Source organism: Schistocerca gregaria, chromosome 9 (genome assembly GCF_023897955.1).
Source record: "Schistocerca gregaria isolate iqSchGreg1 chromosome 9, iqSchGreg1.2, whole genome shotgun sequence".
In the NCBI taxonomy this organism is placed as follows: domain Eukaryota; kingdom Metazoa; phylum Arthropoda; class Insecta; order Orthoptera; family Acrididae; genus Schistocerca; species Schistocerca gregaria.
Window position 1 is genome coordinate 135,610,023 of NC_064928.1, and position 15,584 is coordinate 135,625,606.

The following is a 15,584-nucleotide window of genomic DNA, read 5'->3' on the forward strand; positions in this document are numbered from 1 at the left end:
CGTGTCTCCCACATGGCATTCATCCAGTTCATCTGTCAACTATGGAAGCCAACTCTGAATGAGAAGTCTGCTACATTGTCTCGTATACAATGTGTAGATGACGTTACTCCGATCTGTTATGTGCCACTTTGTTGAAGTATGCACGGATGAAAATACGTCGTAGCAACCTGACGTTTGTTGCGCGCTGCCTTCATGGCGTCTCAATGTTAAAGGCCAACAAAGTATTATCCATGAAAATTCATGAAATGGATCATAACTGTGTTTCAAAATTGGTGATATCCAGTATATGTCACGGTCCTTAGATTATTTACTGTAGTGTCCAAATGTTTTGAAGAGGATATAATATCACATGACTTCACAAAAAGTAGAGCAACTGCATTACCCAAGCACTGTAGTTACTACAGAGCATTGGCCCTTCCGAAACATGAATCAAAGATATTAGTCAGTAGTTAAAGAGAGGATTAAAAACAAAATGGGTTAGGACTTGGCCAATGATTTGTTTGGGTTCAGATTAAGAAAGCAACGAGGTAAGCAATATTGACTCTGTGCCCAATATTTAAAAGAGGATTACAAGTAAACAGAAAAAGATATACAACATTTATTGACTTAGAAGAGGCATTTTATGTGGCTAGTTCGAAGAATGAACCAAGTAGGACTTCCCTGGAACGAGAGGTGAGTAATTTTGAATACATGCAGAAGTAAAGGTGCTGAGCTGCATATTAATGGTAGCAGGAAAGAAGTAAAAATCAGAAGTGGGCTGATATATGCGCGCCTTTTATCACCTTACTTATTTAATGTGGTCATCGAGAAGTGAATAGCAACAATGAAACTGTAGATAAATGGAATTATATTTAATTTAACGCGTATTCAGCGAGGAGTGAATAGCAACAATGAAAGAAAAGATAAATGGGATTAAATTTAATTTTACGTGTATTCAGATTATTTGGTGGCATTCCAGTACTGCTCAGACTCAAAAAAGAAACTGAAGTAAGTGCTCAGTGTCGTAAATCAAGAGATAACAAAACTACAACCAAAAATTAAATACCAAAATGACAAAACTCATGATTATAGACGGGAAGATTGGTTCAAATGGCTCTGAGCACTATGGAACTTAACTTACGACGTCATCAGTCCCCTAGAACTTAGAACTAGTTAAAGCTAACTAACCTAAGGACATCACACACATCCATACCCGAGGCAGTGTTCGAACCTACGTCCGTAGCGGTCGCGCGGTTCACGACTGTAGCGAATAGAACCACTCGGCCACTCCGGTCAGCTAGACGGAGGAAAAGTAAGACTGACATAAGAATAGGCTGTGAGCAACTTGAGGAAGTAAACAAATTTCATTATCTCGGTAGCACTTTGCAAGAAAATGATAAACGTCTCAAGAAAATCAAGGGAAGATTAGCATTGATCAAGAAGGCTAACGAGAATGAGAACAGGCGCATCAGCTTCCCTACTACGAAAACATTTGTAAAGTTATTTGTTTAGAGTGTCCTGACATACGGATGTAAAAGATGGACGTTAGGAAAGTAGGACAAAAGTAGCCTCGAAACTGCGCAGATGTGGTCCTTGGGGAGAATTGCGAGAACTAGCTGGATTCACAGAGAACCCTATGAGGAAATTCACCATAAAATAGTACAGAACTACTACTGAAAGTTATAGGCCAACTTAGTTGGACACGATATTCATTTTAAAAACATTTTCTTAGGCAAGACTACAGGGGAGAAAGCGAATGGGAGACCGAGAACATTCTATCTGAATAATATGACCAGTGAGACGTGATGTTCTTCATACGTCGAGATGAAGAGGACTGCTGAAGAGGCTGTGGTTGGAGAGACAAAGTTCAGCCAGTTGAAACAAGAAGAGGAATTATGTTGTTGCCTACACAGTACCACCCTCTACTCCCATGTAATGGCTTACCGTTTTATGCATTTTGAAACGTGCTTCGGCTGGCACATCAGACATCGAAATACTGGGGCGTTGCTTCACGTAACGCAGTCACACTTGGGGGATATTTGGGCTCGGCGCCGCGCTCCGCCGTGCCGTAGAGCGGTCGTCGACCACGCGGACGTCGACGCCGCCTGGCACGGGCTGATATCGCCGCCGCCGCCGCTCCCGGGCTTCTCTATTTACGGGCGTCCGCCGCCACGAGTGCCAAAGCCCCAATTACCAGTAATTAGCGGCCGCCGCTTCGCGTGTAATGGCGGGGGTGCGAGGGAGAGCGGGGAGGGCACGCCTGGGGGAGAAGGGAAAGCCCCTCAGTGCTGCCAACAAAACGCCGCGAGCAACAGCTGGCTCACTTTGCGGCGGCGCACGCAGGGGAAATACACGACCGCAAAAGCGAGCAGTGTTACATGAATTCCGCGACATGGAAACCCAGTTCAGGTCGCAATGTAATTCTGTCAGAGGGTGTATTGCAAGAGTGGTGGTCTAACCAAATACACGGTACAGTGGACGACTAATTTTCCTGTAACTGAATAACAGTATCCACGATGCAGCTTCAACTGAAACGTGAAAAGAGAACCTCCATTAGTTCATTATGTGCGGAAGAATCACTAGGATTCCTTAGTATCCACTAGTTTGTGAATTACCCTGTGGTTACATTTAAAATTTCGAGAACGAACTTTCCTAGAACAGTTAATCAATATGTTGGTTTCTCCTACATATACAACTGTATTTAGGATTTATAAAACCCCTATGCTGAATTGTGGTTTGTGGAATTGAAGGGACCAGACTGCTACGGCCATTGGTCACTGAACTGTAGTATGGCCCTACCAGGGGAAATGTTTGAAAGTCTAACCCACAGAAGTAGCATTATGGAGCGATTTTCAAATTGAAAGTCCACAACTCGTGGATTAAGTTATGTAACTGTATAAAATTTTGCAATAAAATTTATGATGTAACGAATTCATGCCATTAAAACACGAAAAGAATTTTAGGTTTCTCGTTGTTTTTGATGGCGATTACTCTGTAGTTTAAGGGAACGATAATAACACATCAAACTGGAAAATATTAAATTTATTCAATGACGGGTACAGTCACCAAGTCAATTCATTGTTTGTTTATGGTGACTGACACATCCTCCATAATGTTGCAAAGGGACGTTGACCAATGTTTAGAGACGTTAGTAATACAACCAGGACAAAAAAATGTCTTTCTTATAAAAGTATATTCGTATTTTTATAGCTATTTGTTTGCTGAAATTCGCTCGACGGTAATCTGTTTGGCAGACATTATGTATCTTAAGACATGTGGTGTTTTTCACAAACGATGTCAACTAATAAACTGAAGAGAGAAATTTTTCTTTAGTTACTTAGTTACTTGTTCCACAGACTGAGTTCGACAATAGATTTCCATTCTATCTAAGAATCACAAGAGGAGAAGGTATACTTCGAAAATACGGAAGATATGGGAAGATCCCTCTCAGGTTACATCACAGTAGAAATTCCAAACACAGATATTTGATTGCAATGCGTACCCAGGAGCAAATATAATCTCAAATAACAATTTAGTTATGATGCAGAGTAGGCTGAAGTTTAAGAGAGTAGTCAGGAAGAAACAATATGGAAAGCAATAGGATATGGAAATATTAATGAATGATACATTTGAAATTCTGTGAAGCTAGAGGCACAGCGATATTGAGTAGCTCAGTATACAGCTCAGATGAACAGAAATTATCATTAAAGTAGGTGGAAAGAAAAACATAGGTAGAAGGAAGGTAAGTGCAAGGAAGCCATGGTTAACAGAAGAAATACCTCAGCTGATAGACGGAGGATAGAAATACAATAATGATCAAATAATTCAGGAATACAGTTACACATGTCACTGAGGAATGCAATAAATAGGAAGTGCAGGAAAGCTAGTGATAAACAGTAGCATTAAAAAGTGAGGAAATAGGAAAGAAAATGATTGTCGGAAGGACTGATTCAGCATACAGAAAAGTCAAAACGACCTTCGGTGAAATTAAAAGCAAAGGCGGTAACATTGAGAGTGCAATATGAATTCCACTGTAAAATGCAGAGGAGAGAAGGGGATGTGACTTGAGAGAAGAAGAAAAAGGAGAAGTCGATAGGAAAGAGATAGGGCATCCACTATTAAGTAATAATTTAAAAGATCTTTGGAAGACTTAAGGTGAAATAAGGCAGATGCGACAGATAACATTCCACTGAAATTTCTAAAATCATTGGCAACAAAACGACTATTCTCGTTGTTGTGTATAACGCAAGAGATTGTCGATATACTGTCATACTTTCGGAAATCATCCACCCATTTCAAAGCAAGAAGCGACAAGTGCGAGAAGTATTGCACAATTACCTTAACCGGCATCTAAGTTGCCGACAAGAATATCATACAGAAAAATGAAAATGTTTAGCCTTAGGAAAGGTAAAGACACCAGAGAGGCAGTTCCCAGGTTGCGACTAAAAATGACGCAAGTATGAAGAAAAATCAAAACACCCTCATAGGAGTTGTCAACCCGGAAAAAGCGTTAGACAGTTTAAAATGTTGCAGGATGTTCGTAATTCTGAGAATAACAGTGGCACGCTATAGGGAAAGACGGTTAATATACAATATGTATAAGATCCAACAGGGATCCAAGAGGGAACGAAGTGCTCGCATTATGAAGGGCGTAAGAGAGGAATGTAGCCTTTGCTCCTACTGTTGAGTATATAAATCGAAGAAGCAACGACGGAAATAAATGTAAGCTTAACGAGTAGAATTAAAACTGAAGATAAAGGTATATGACGATAAAATTCGCTGATGGGATTGCTATCCTCACTGAAAGTGAAGAGGAATTACAGGATGTCTTGAACTGGAGTGAACAGTACAATGAGTTCAGAAAAATATCGAAGAAAGACGGCAGTAATGAGAAGTAGTAGAAATGAGAATACCGAGAAACTAAGCATTGGAATTATTGATCACGACGTAGATGAGGATAAGGAATTCTGTTACCCATGCAGCAAAGTAATCTGTAACCGACAGGCAATGAGGACACAGCGGTGGAAAAGAATGCATTCCTGGCGAAGAGAAGTCTACTGTTATCAAATATAGGGCTTAAGCTGAGGAAGAAACTCCTAGGAATTTACGTTTGAAGCACAGTGTTGTATGATACTGAAATATGGACTGCGGGAAAACCGGAACAGAAGTAAACTGAAGTATTTGCGATATGGTGCAATAGCAGAATGCTGGAAATTAGATGGACTTGTGCCGTAAGGAATGAGGCGATTCTCTGCTGATGCGATGAGAAAATAAATACATCGAAAACATTGACAAGAAGAAAGGAAAGGAATAACTTTCATGGTACTAGAGGGAGCTGTAGAGGATAAAAACTGTAGAGGAAGATAGAGTTGGGAATATCTCTAGTAGATAATAGAGAATGTAGGTTGATAGAGCTACTCTGAGATGAAAAGGTTGGCGCAGGAGAGGAACTCATGGACATCTGCATTAAGCCAGTCAAAGGACGGTTGATAGGTTCCTGAAACAATGAAAGGCAAGAAGCACTTCTACGATTGTGGAATTACAGATATGTCACTTAACCTGCACGAAAAAACTTCCAGGCCAGTTGCATTTTGGCCATCCTGTTGTTGTTATTAAATTATGATGTAGACCATTAAAATTTGTCAGCTCTTTCTTCGCTTCTCTCGTCTTTCCTCCACCTTTGTCTTTTCTTACACTCTTCCGCACTTTCATTGCAAGTTATCAAATTTTGTCTTCACGGAAAGGGGGACCAGGATACGCAACCTGACTGTCACTCCCTGTATGAAACAAAGGTAGTTTCGAAAGGTACGCTTAAGACACATTGCTCAATGAAGACATGAATTATTTACATGCGACCTCTGGTTCCTTATCGCAAAATACTCACTTTAGGACCCTGAACTGTCTGTATAATTTGTTTGGTGGCAACATGTGCATTCTTTGCCACGTAGATGGCGCAGCGGCTGCCTAAGTCGAATCCATCGGAAAACACAGCAGTGGCCAATAGTGGAATATTGTGTGCCGTCCACGACGCGTCGATCGCACTAGTAGCAGGCGTCCAAGTATCTTTTTAAAAATTATTTTGGCTTCGGCAAAAACCGACCATACAGCCAGACATAGTTGAAATTGTTAAAAATGGAGTTACAATAAACTATCGGGCTGTATTACGTTTTTACAGTCGGAAAACCACACCATCTGATAAGAAGGTATGAAAACATAACTTCATGTGCCCTTCAAAAATCTGTAATTAAGATTTAAAAACTAATATTTACTTTTATATAAACAGTAAAGAACATTCCTTATGTTTAATAGCCACAAAATAATGCTGCAACTGCAGTGAAACAGGTTTAGGCCAAAAAAGCAAAATTATTCTTTGCTAAAGGCGGGCCCCATCCAGAAAAATATGTATTCTTAGAGCAAACACAGACAAAAGAGCTTCAGCCTCTAGGTGATTAGAACGCTACCCTTTGTTAGCTTGTCACAATGTTCGATTAACTGAATAGTCATGTTTCCTTAGCGCTACGAGAGCTTCCAGACGATTCCTGGTATCATGCAGAGGTGTCATCATCTCGGCCCCTCTGTAATACTGATAACTTCTGACGTTGGTCATCTTTACTTTTGACACTAGTGTTCATAGTATGTTTGCGCGCGCTCGTGTGTGTGTGTGTGTGTGTGTGTGTGTGTGTGTGTGTGTGTGTGTATTGTCTATCCGCATAATAATTGTCCCCCTCATATCGAGCTTCTAATTATTTTCATCAGCGCTCAGCGGATTGCTACCTTGAAACAACAAGGTGTGCACTTTATCGAAACACCGGTTGATACCAAAGACGTCACCATTCTGCGTTTCCGTAAGTTGTTTGCTGTTGTGTACATAGTTCGGCGTAGTCAGTGCGTACACAACTTTCCCAATAGAGCTCGCCCCGCTAAGCACAACAGCGCAGACGCAGCACGCATCCATCTCCGCACTACCAGATGGCGCTGCCTTAGAGACGGACCAAATTCTGCTTCCGCCGATCCGCGTATTAATATGTAACGCAGCCAATGAAATTGTTGCTAACGTAGAACCTTTTCTCCTCGTGGATCACACTCGCGCAGTGATACCTGTATGTGTGGGGTATTATAATGTGTGTACAGACCTTCAATTAGTCAGTCTGCATTTGTCTGTACCAGTCTGCATTAGTCTGTCCCAGTCTACAGCCAAGTTTCAGTCTGCACCTAAGAAGATTATCATATTCCTGTACATAGCCATGAAGATAAATGTATAGACACTTTGTCAAGTATCAGAGATATGTGAGAATAAGATTAACATACCAAGACCAAAGGAACTGCAGATTGTAATTGTAAATAGCATCCAGAATCAAGTTACAGAAGGTTTATGCTTATTTCTATTTTAATAAATGTGTAAGAAAATTAATCAAGTTCTGTTTAAAGTTAGTCGCCGTCAATCTGCTACTCTGACCGTGCAAGTGTCATTTCCATCGTCTGACATAACGGCAGAAGATAAACACGCCACGATAAGACCACAAGACATATTGCTGACACTCGCCTACCTCGTTAGAGTGACAAGTCAAATAATCTGATGGTGTGTGCACCGAAGGTCTTGCAGTACGCACACCACATTTGCATTAGAATTTTTATTAGACGTGAATGAGCGGTGTGACATCCGTGTCCCAGCCCCACGCCAAAGATGGACGTCACATGAGTTTACTCAGCTTCAGATAATCGAACCACAGTGCTGAAGAGATGTCTGGTTGTATGACTAACAGGCTTCTGCCCATGAGGTACATAGTGTTCACGGTTACAGCCACGGGGAAGCAGCATTCTCGATGTTAGGTTCGGAATCAGTGTGCTCACGAGCGCCCCGAGCCCGCCCCTGCTGCCGCTGTCTACTCACCGGTCTGCGTGCTCGAGTCGAAGAAGGTGCTGCTCGTCTCGACGGTCATGGTGGCGAAGGTGCCGTCGATGATCTGCGCCGACGAGTCGCGGCGGCCGCGGGAGCGCGTGCACTCCTCCGCAGACTGCGAACTCTGGCGCCGGAAGTTGCGGCACCGGATCATCTCCTCCGTGGTAGACTGCCGCCGGAACCTGTCGGGGCACACCACCGAGACCTGTCGTCACCTCATCGTCGCCAGAGTGCTGAGGCGCGGCGCGGTTAGCGCCTTGCTACATATCCCGGCCGATAAAGAAGTCACATCGACGAGTTTACATGATACGAGGGATTGATCTGAGGTGCGGCTCCCGGAGATGGTTGGGTGCGGGGTGGCGTGGAGGGGGGGGGGGGGGGGTAGGGATGGCAGCCAGACGTACCATGTGTCACTGTTGTTCAGGACCCACGTTAGACTGAAAGTCTCCATCTCTACAGTTCGGTAAGTGACCTCAGAGGCCGCAGGAAGGAGGGGGTGTATCATATACAGTAGGACTACTCTTACTAGGGAATCTCTCCATCGCACACCCCTCAGATATAGTGGTAAAATGGACCAGTAGATGACCGGACGACGAGTTCCTTATTTAGTAAAAAAATGTATGGTCCACAAGGTAGATTAGAGCATGGATGTCCTCCTTCTCAGTCCCTCAACATAACCACGACGGTGTGGTTGTTGAAATTCGCTTGATGTTCCATATCTCGGGCTTCGAACATTCACTGTTTCGATTTTGCTTCTTTTTTCACAATTCAGTACACCTTCTTCCTTTTTTCATGCTTGACCTGTATTCAGTTATTGACAGGCTGTCCGTTGCGACATATCACCATTAAATCTAATGGGTGGTGCGATGGAGAGTTTCCCTGGTCAGTAATTGATATGCCTGTCAGGAAGCTGCAGTATGATTCTACACTGAGGGTGGCCAAAAGGTTATAACCACTAGCCACCACGACACTCAATATTGCTCGGTACCGATGAGTGCATGTAACCATGTCAGTAACTGAAATACAAGTCAGGAAGCTGCAACATGATTCTAGAATGATTAATCAAAAAATTATGTCCACTGGCCACCACGATACTCAATAGCGTTAGGTAACGTTGTGCACGTAACATGTCAATTACGATTGCATCGGGCAATGGATAAGCGAAAGCGGACCGCACGCCAAACGGGACGATTCGTTTCGTTCCAAGAAGCACGCTTCTTCTTACACCTTGTCGATACTTGTGTCCAGATTCTCCTTCATACTGGAGGACATTTAATCGAAACATGTAACGCTCCACAGATGCAGGCCAGCAAAGAAGTGTTCACCTGAGCTTCCATGCAAAAGTGACAGCTGTGGACCGCGCAAAAATTGCAGACCATCTGTATCGCAACGTGCTTCATGTTTGCTATAATGGCGATGGCATCTCCCAGCAGCGTATCTCTGTGCGTGACAACGCCACAGTCCTGTCACAGTAGTCAGAACACCATGACAGTAAACTGACGTTGATGACTTGCCCCCATATTGGCCAGTATCTGCGACGCTATTGGGCATCAGCTCCACATCCACAGACCCTTAACCTGTGGGAAAAAGCGGTTTTATACATAGACGCGTGTTGCCACTTAGTTTTGGAAACCATGCCACACAGAATCACTGCTGCATTCGTTTCTGATGGTCTACTAACAAGAAATTACATATATGCCTCATCAGTGTGTGTGTGTGTGTGTGTGTGTGTGTGTGTGTGTGTGTGTGATGATGTACAGGGTGGTAAGAAAATGTCTGAAACGCTTGTAGTGATGTTTCCGGGAAAGTTGTACTGAGACATAAATGTTAACAAAAAAATACTATACGTTGCTCCGTTTCCGAGTTATTTAGAATTGAAGTTAGCCAATCAGATCGTCACGAGCGTAAATTCAAGTTTCAGCTAACCAAACAAAGCAGTCGTTGGGCAATACCGACCCTGGCAGGCCGCTTGAATGTGAGAGCGCGGCGCCCCGATTGGCTAAATTCTATGCTAAATATCTCGGAAACGGCGCAACGTATCACATTTTTTTCTTAACATTTATGTCTCAGTACAATCTGCCCTACAACATTAGGACAAGCATTTTAGACATTTCTGACCACCCTGTATAACAGGCGATGACAGTGCTGGTGTAAGATAGCTCCAAATCACATCTTGCATGAATGATGATAACTTGTAAGAGTATGTACGTGTACGGTGGATGAAGCAATTGTTTACTCTCACACTGACCAGAAAATCGTTAGAGACGAAAGATAATCATCGACCGGTCACGTTTGGGAAAGGAAGTCGGCGATGTTCTTTTGAAACGTAAAATCTTGGCATTTCCATCAACTGATTGAGGCGGCCATGGGAAGTTATAGTAGGATGGTCACATTGAGGTTTGAAACCAACAGCCCCAGTGCAAAGGTAGGCACAGGAAAATGAAGGAAAAAAAGCCCAAATGCAATAGTTGAGCCCATTGCACCAGGTTCTGCGGGTTCCTCACTGCAGTGTGGTAAGTACAATGTGTGAAATATAGGTAGGAGTTGATGTAGACGATCTTACCACTTTTTCTTCATTAGTATTGCATCTCGAACCATATACTTACTGAGAGACAAATACTTATTCGTAATAGGGTTGAAATATTATTTGGGTGAGCACAGCCGTTGCACTAATACTCGGTTAACAGTGTCAACATAGTGTTTTCATATCTTCCTGGCTTCACTGTACTCCAGGTATCACACTAATCTGTTAATTTTTAGGTCAGCACTCGTTATCGTAAAGGAAAATATTAGTGACTGGACAGAGGTCGATGGAGATGTAAGACGAGGACTTCTGAATTTTCTTCAAGGATTTTGAAGGAGTGTTAGAATTTTGTTGGAACAGAAATGCAGTAGATACTGCCATAAGAGAGAATAGGTTGGAATAAGGCCTTTTAGGTATGCAATGCTGTGGAAGTAAGCAGACATGATGCTCAGTCAGGTTGCAGTATTGGTAGTTTAAGTCTATTCTAGATCTTTTTTGTTTTGGATAGTAAGTAGGATTTCCAAGTTAATTTCTGGTCAACAGTTAGTGTGAGGTAATTTATTGGGTTGTCCATACCAGATTTGACTCTTCCTCCCCCCCCCCCCACCCCCATTGGCCCCCCCGTTCCCTCAGGGCTCCATCCTCACCTTCCTTTCTCCCCCCTCCTCTCTCCACGTCTCTCGCTTCCCCCTCCACAGGCTCCCAACCCCTCCCCTCTCCCCTCCCCCAGACTTGCCCTTGTTTCTCCCACTGGCCCCCTTCCCACTCTCCTTTTGTCCCTTCCACCCAGAGCCAGGACCCGCCCACCTCCTTCATCAGTGTGTTTCTGAGTGCTTCGCCGATGATCGTCACCATTGCTTCCGTACATCAGTGTTTCTATGTTTTGTGCTGCAGTGTTTTGCTCGGTGTCCTCCGACGTTCTTGTCTCCATCTGGATGTCTTCGTCCTACTGATGACCACCTTCGTGTACCGTGCCTTCCGTCGAAGGGCTCCTAATCTATCAGTAATGTTCATCATGTATTACCATGCTTTTTATGTTGTCTGCTATGTCTATCTGTTGTATCTATTGGCTGAAGAGCGGTATATGTAGGCTGCTGCCAGCCTGCCTTGTATGAGGCGTGTAATTACAATAAAGGAAAAAAATGGGTTGGCTATTTGGATAGGGTACCTGTGAATGATAAGGTAGAAATAGTGTTGGTGAAGGCTTCAGGTGATTTATGTTATAAATATTTTGGAAGGGTTGGAGTTGAGGAGCCCCTGTTTACAGAAGGAGGAAGGTGATTAAGATGCAGCTGAAACAACTGTGCAGTGTTCGAGTAGTGGCAGCCAGAGCAGAATGGAGGTACGGTGCAGAGAGCCGGACTCACCCCCTGGCGATGAGGATCTCCTCGGTGGTGGACTGCCGGCGGATGGCGGGAGCGTGCGCGATGGGCCCGGCAGAGCTGCCGGCGCGCTCGCGGGCGCAGGGCGAAGGGTCCCTGGAGGAGCAGGTGGAGGAGCAGGAGTCGGGCGAGCGCGGCGGCGGCGGGCACACAGAGCCCGCGCGCGACAGCGGGCCGCCCGTGATCGACGTCGACTGCCGCCGCAGCCGGCCGCGCCGCGTTCGCCCCACCGGCGACACCTGACGACGACGACACACATACAGGCTGAAACGTCTCGGGCCACATCAAAACAGCATGAAATGACACGGTCGTCATAGAATGCCTTCCCCTTCTCTTTGACATTGCCTCGAGTCACCTCAAGCTGCACTACATGCGGACCACAAGGAATCCCGCACTCTCGCCTGATAAACAAAGTAAGAGCCTACGGAATATCAGACCAGCTGTGTGGCTGGATTGAAGAGTTTTTAGGAAACAGAACACAGCATGTTGTTATCAATGGAGAGACGTCTACAGACGTTACAGTAACCTCTGGCGCGCCACAGGCGAGTGTTATGCGACCATGGCTTTTCACAATATACAGCGTGTTAAAAAGGTACGACCAAACTTTCAGGAAACATTCCTCACAGACAAAGAAAGAAAATATGTTATGTGGACATGTGACCAGAAACGCATACTTTCCATGTTAGAGCTCATTTCATTACTTCTCTTCAAATCACATTATTCATGGAATGGAAACACACAGCAACAGAACGTACCAGCGTGACTTCAAACACTTTGTTACAGGAAATGTTCAAAATGTCCTCCGTTAGCGACGATACATGCATCGACCCTCCGTCGCGTGGAATCCCCGATGCGCTGATGCAGCCCTGGAGAATGGCGTATTATACCACAGCAGTCCACAACACGAGCACGAAGAGTCTCTACATTTGGTACCGGGGTTGCGTAGGCAAGAGCTTTCAAATGCCCCCATAAATGGAAGTCAAGAGGGTTAAGGTCAGGAGAGCATGGAGGCCATGCAATTGTTCCGCCTCTACCAATCCATCGGTCACCGAATCTGTTGTTGAGAGCCGTACGAACACTTTGACTGAAATTTGCAGGAGCTCCAACCTCCATGAACCACATGTTGTGTCGTACTTGTAAAGGCACATGTTCTAGCAGCACAGGTAGAGTATCCCATATGAAATCATGATAACGTGCTCCATTGAGCGTAGGTGGAAGAAACTAAAATGAGCTCTAACATGGAAATTAAGCGTTTCCGGACACATGTCCACATAACATCTTTTCTTTATTTGTGTGTGAGGAATGTTTCCCGAAAGTTTGGCCGTACCTTTCTGTAACACCCTGTATATAAATGACCTAGTAGATAGTGTCGGAAGTTCCATGAAGCTTTTCGTGGATGATGCTGTAGTATCAGAGGAGTTGCAGCATTAGAAAATTGCAGGAAGATCTGCAGCGGATAGGCACTTGGTGCAGGGAGTGGCAACTGACCCTTAACATAGAGAAATGTAATGTATTGCGAATACATAGAAAGAAGGATCCTTTATTGTATGATTATATGATAGCGGAAAAAACGCTGGTATAAGTTACTTCTGTAAAATACCTGGGAGTATGCGTGCGGAACGATTTGAAGTGGAATGATCATAAAAATTGTTGGTAAGGCGGGTACCAGGTTGAGATTCATTGGAAGAGTCCTTAGAAAATGTAGTCCATCAACAAAGGAGGTGGTTTACTAAGCACTCGTTCCACCTTTACTTGAGTATTGCTCATCAGTGTGGGATCCGTATCAGATCGGGTTGACAGAGGAGATAGAGAAGATCCAAAGAAGAGCGGCGCGTTTCGTCACAGGGTTATTTGGTGACCGTGACAGCATTACGGAGATGTTTAGCAAACTCAAGTGGCAGAATCTGCACGAGAGGCGCTCTGCATCACGGTGTAGCTTGCTCGCCAGATTTCGAGAGGGTGCGTTTCTGGATGAGGTATCGGATATATTGCTTCCCCGTACTTACGCTTCTCGAGGAGATCACGAATGTAAAATTAGAGAGATTCGAGGGCGCACGGAGGCTTTCAGACAGTCGTTCTTCCAGGCGAACCATACACGACTGGAACAGAAAAGGGAGGTACTGACAGCGGCACGTTAAGTGCCCTCCGCCACACACCATTGGGTGGCTTGCGGAGTATAAATGTAGATGTCGATGTATGACAAGCCACATGTGGACCGAAATGTCACAGGCCATGTCAATGGCAGCTCTGGCTAATGTAAGCAGCATGAAATGACATAGTCGAGAGAGAACAGTATATTTACTTGTTGGACATCAGCTGCTGCCACATCCAGCTGTAGCACATGCACCCCGTCAGTGGGACCTGAGGATAACTCAGCATACACAGGCTGAAACGTCTGAGACAATCTCAGCTGCTGATTATCAGTGGGAAAGCGACATAAAACGACTTAGTCTCGACTAGGTTTCTTTACTAATGCCATTGACTATGGGCCTCCACCAGTGTGTGTGGATGACAAGACATGTACAGACTGAAACATCTCAAACTACATAATTTGATAATCAGCTGCGTAAAGGCAGTAAGTAAGGACAGAGGCATAAGAGAACACTTTAATTATTTCTTCACCAGGATGACAAAATCTACAGTTCCAACCAAATTTGCTGCACCTACCACATGGGAAACACCTGAGAATGACAACATAAGACACGACACAACATCTCAGATTCAAATGTTGATCACCCATATGAGGGCCGAATACAACGATATTATCTCATGAGAAAGATTTTCTCATTTAAACCACCTGTGTCGAAAACCGATTGCTCCAACAGGAACACCTGACGATGATTTGTTGTGTGGGCGGAAACATCTCAGACTGCATCTCATCTGATCAGCTCTATAAAGGCAACATACAATGATATGGCTATAAGGGAACACTATGCCCCCTGCACTGAATGTGAACCTCCACTGAAGGTAGCTGCAACAAATATTCCCCACTGTAACACGTGGTAATGACAGGCCAAATGAGGGCCAAAACATTTCAGACTACATCAGCCGCTGTTCAGCTGTACAAGATACCATACCATTATATGGTCGGAAGACAATGTTTTATTTATTCACCCTGACGGTATTGTATGTTGACTGCCACAGCAGATGACTCTCTCATATAAACATGCAACAAATAGCAAGTTACACTATTCCTCCGATTTAGATAGTCTGCATACAATGACTTTGTCAAGAGAGAACTTTTAGTTTAAGAAATATTAGTTTATTTGGAGTGTTACGGCAGAGTTCCATGCTGCGTGTGTTCCACTAGAAACTCCTGAAAACAGCGCATATTTCATGGGTCAAACTTCTCAGACTACATCAAATCTGCTCTGTTGTATGAAGACAACATACAATCATATTGTCATGGGAGAACAGTCCATTTACTTATCTCTCCAGTGACTGTCACTACCATGGCCATGCTGCACATGCCCTGTGATATGAGAGCAAGAGAATGCATTGTTTATTTATTCTCAGGAATGGACCTTGCTTAAGACTGCAGTCAACTTAACCGATAATGCTCAGCCAGCTACACCCAAGCATTATGCACCACACACAGTCTGACTTGTATATATCTCACTGACTGGGTATATGAATGCAGAACTTAAATATGCGACAGTGAGAGAACTCCTAAATTCCACATGACTGATGCTATTACCACCGTAAGTGGTGCACCACCAACAGCCAACTGATGATGCCTGAGCTTGTCATGCCACGTGCAGGTCAAAACATTCAGTCTACATCATCTGCTGCTCTCTAT

At 44.1% G+C, this 15,584-nt stretch overlaps 1 protein-coding gene across 1 annotated transcript in view; it reads right to left on the bottom strand.

Moving 5' to 3' along the window:
• Window positions 1-15,584, bottom strand: part of LOC126291467 (uncharacterized) — a 2,161,958-nt gene that overhangs the window by 1,936,682 nt on the left and 209,692 nt on the right. Inside the window, exons 11-12 of the mRNA XM_049984978.1 lie at window positions 11,771-12,024; window positions 7,871-8,061 (exon numbers count right to left, since the gene is read on the bottom strand). Coding sequence (XP_049840935.1) covers window positions 7,871-8,061; window positions 11,771-12,024 — 445 coding nt within the window. The remainder of the gene's footprint in view (window positions 1-7,870; window positions 8,062-11,770; window positions 12,025-15,584) is intronic.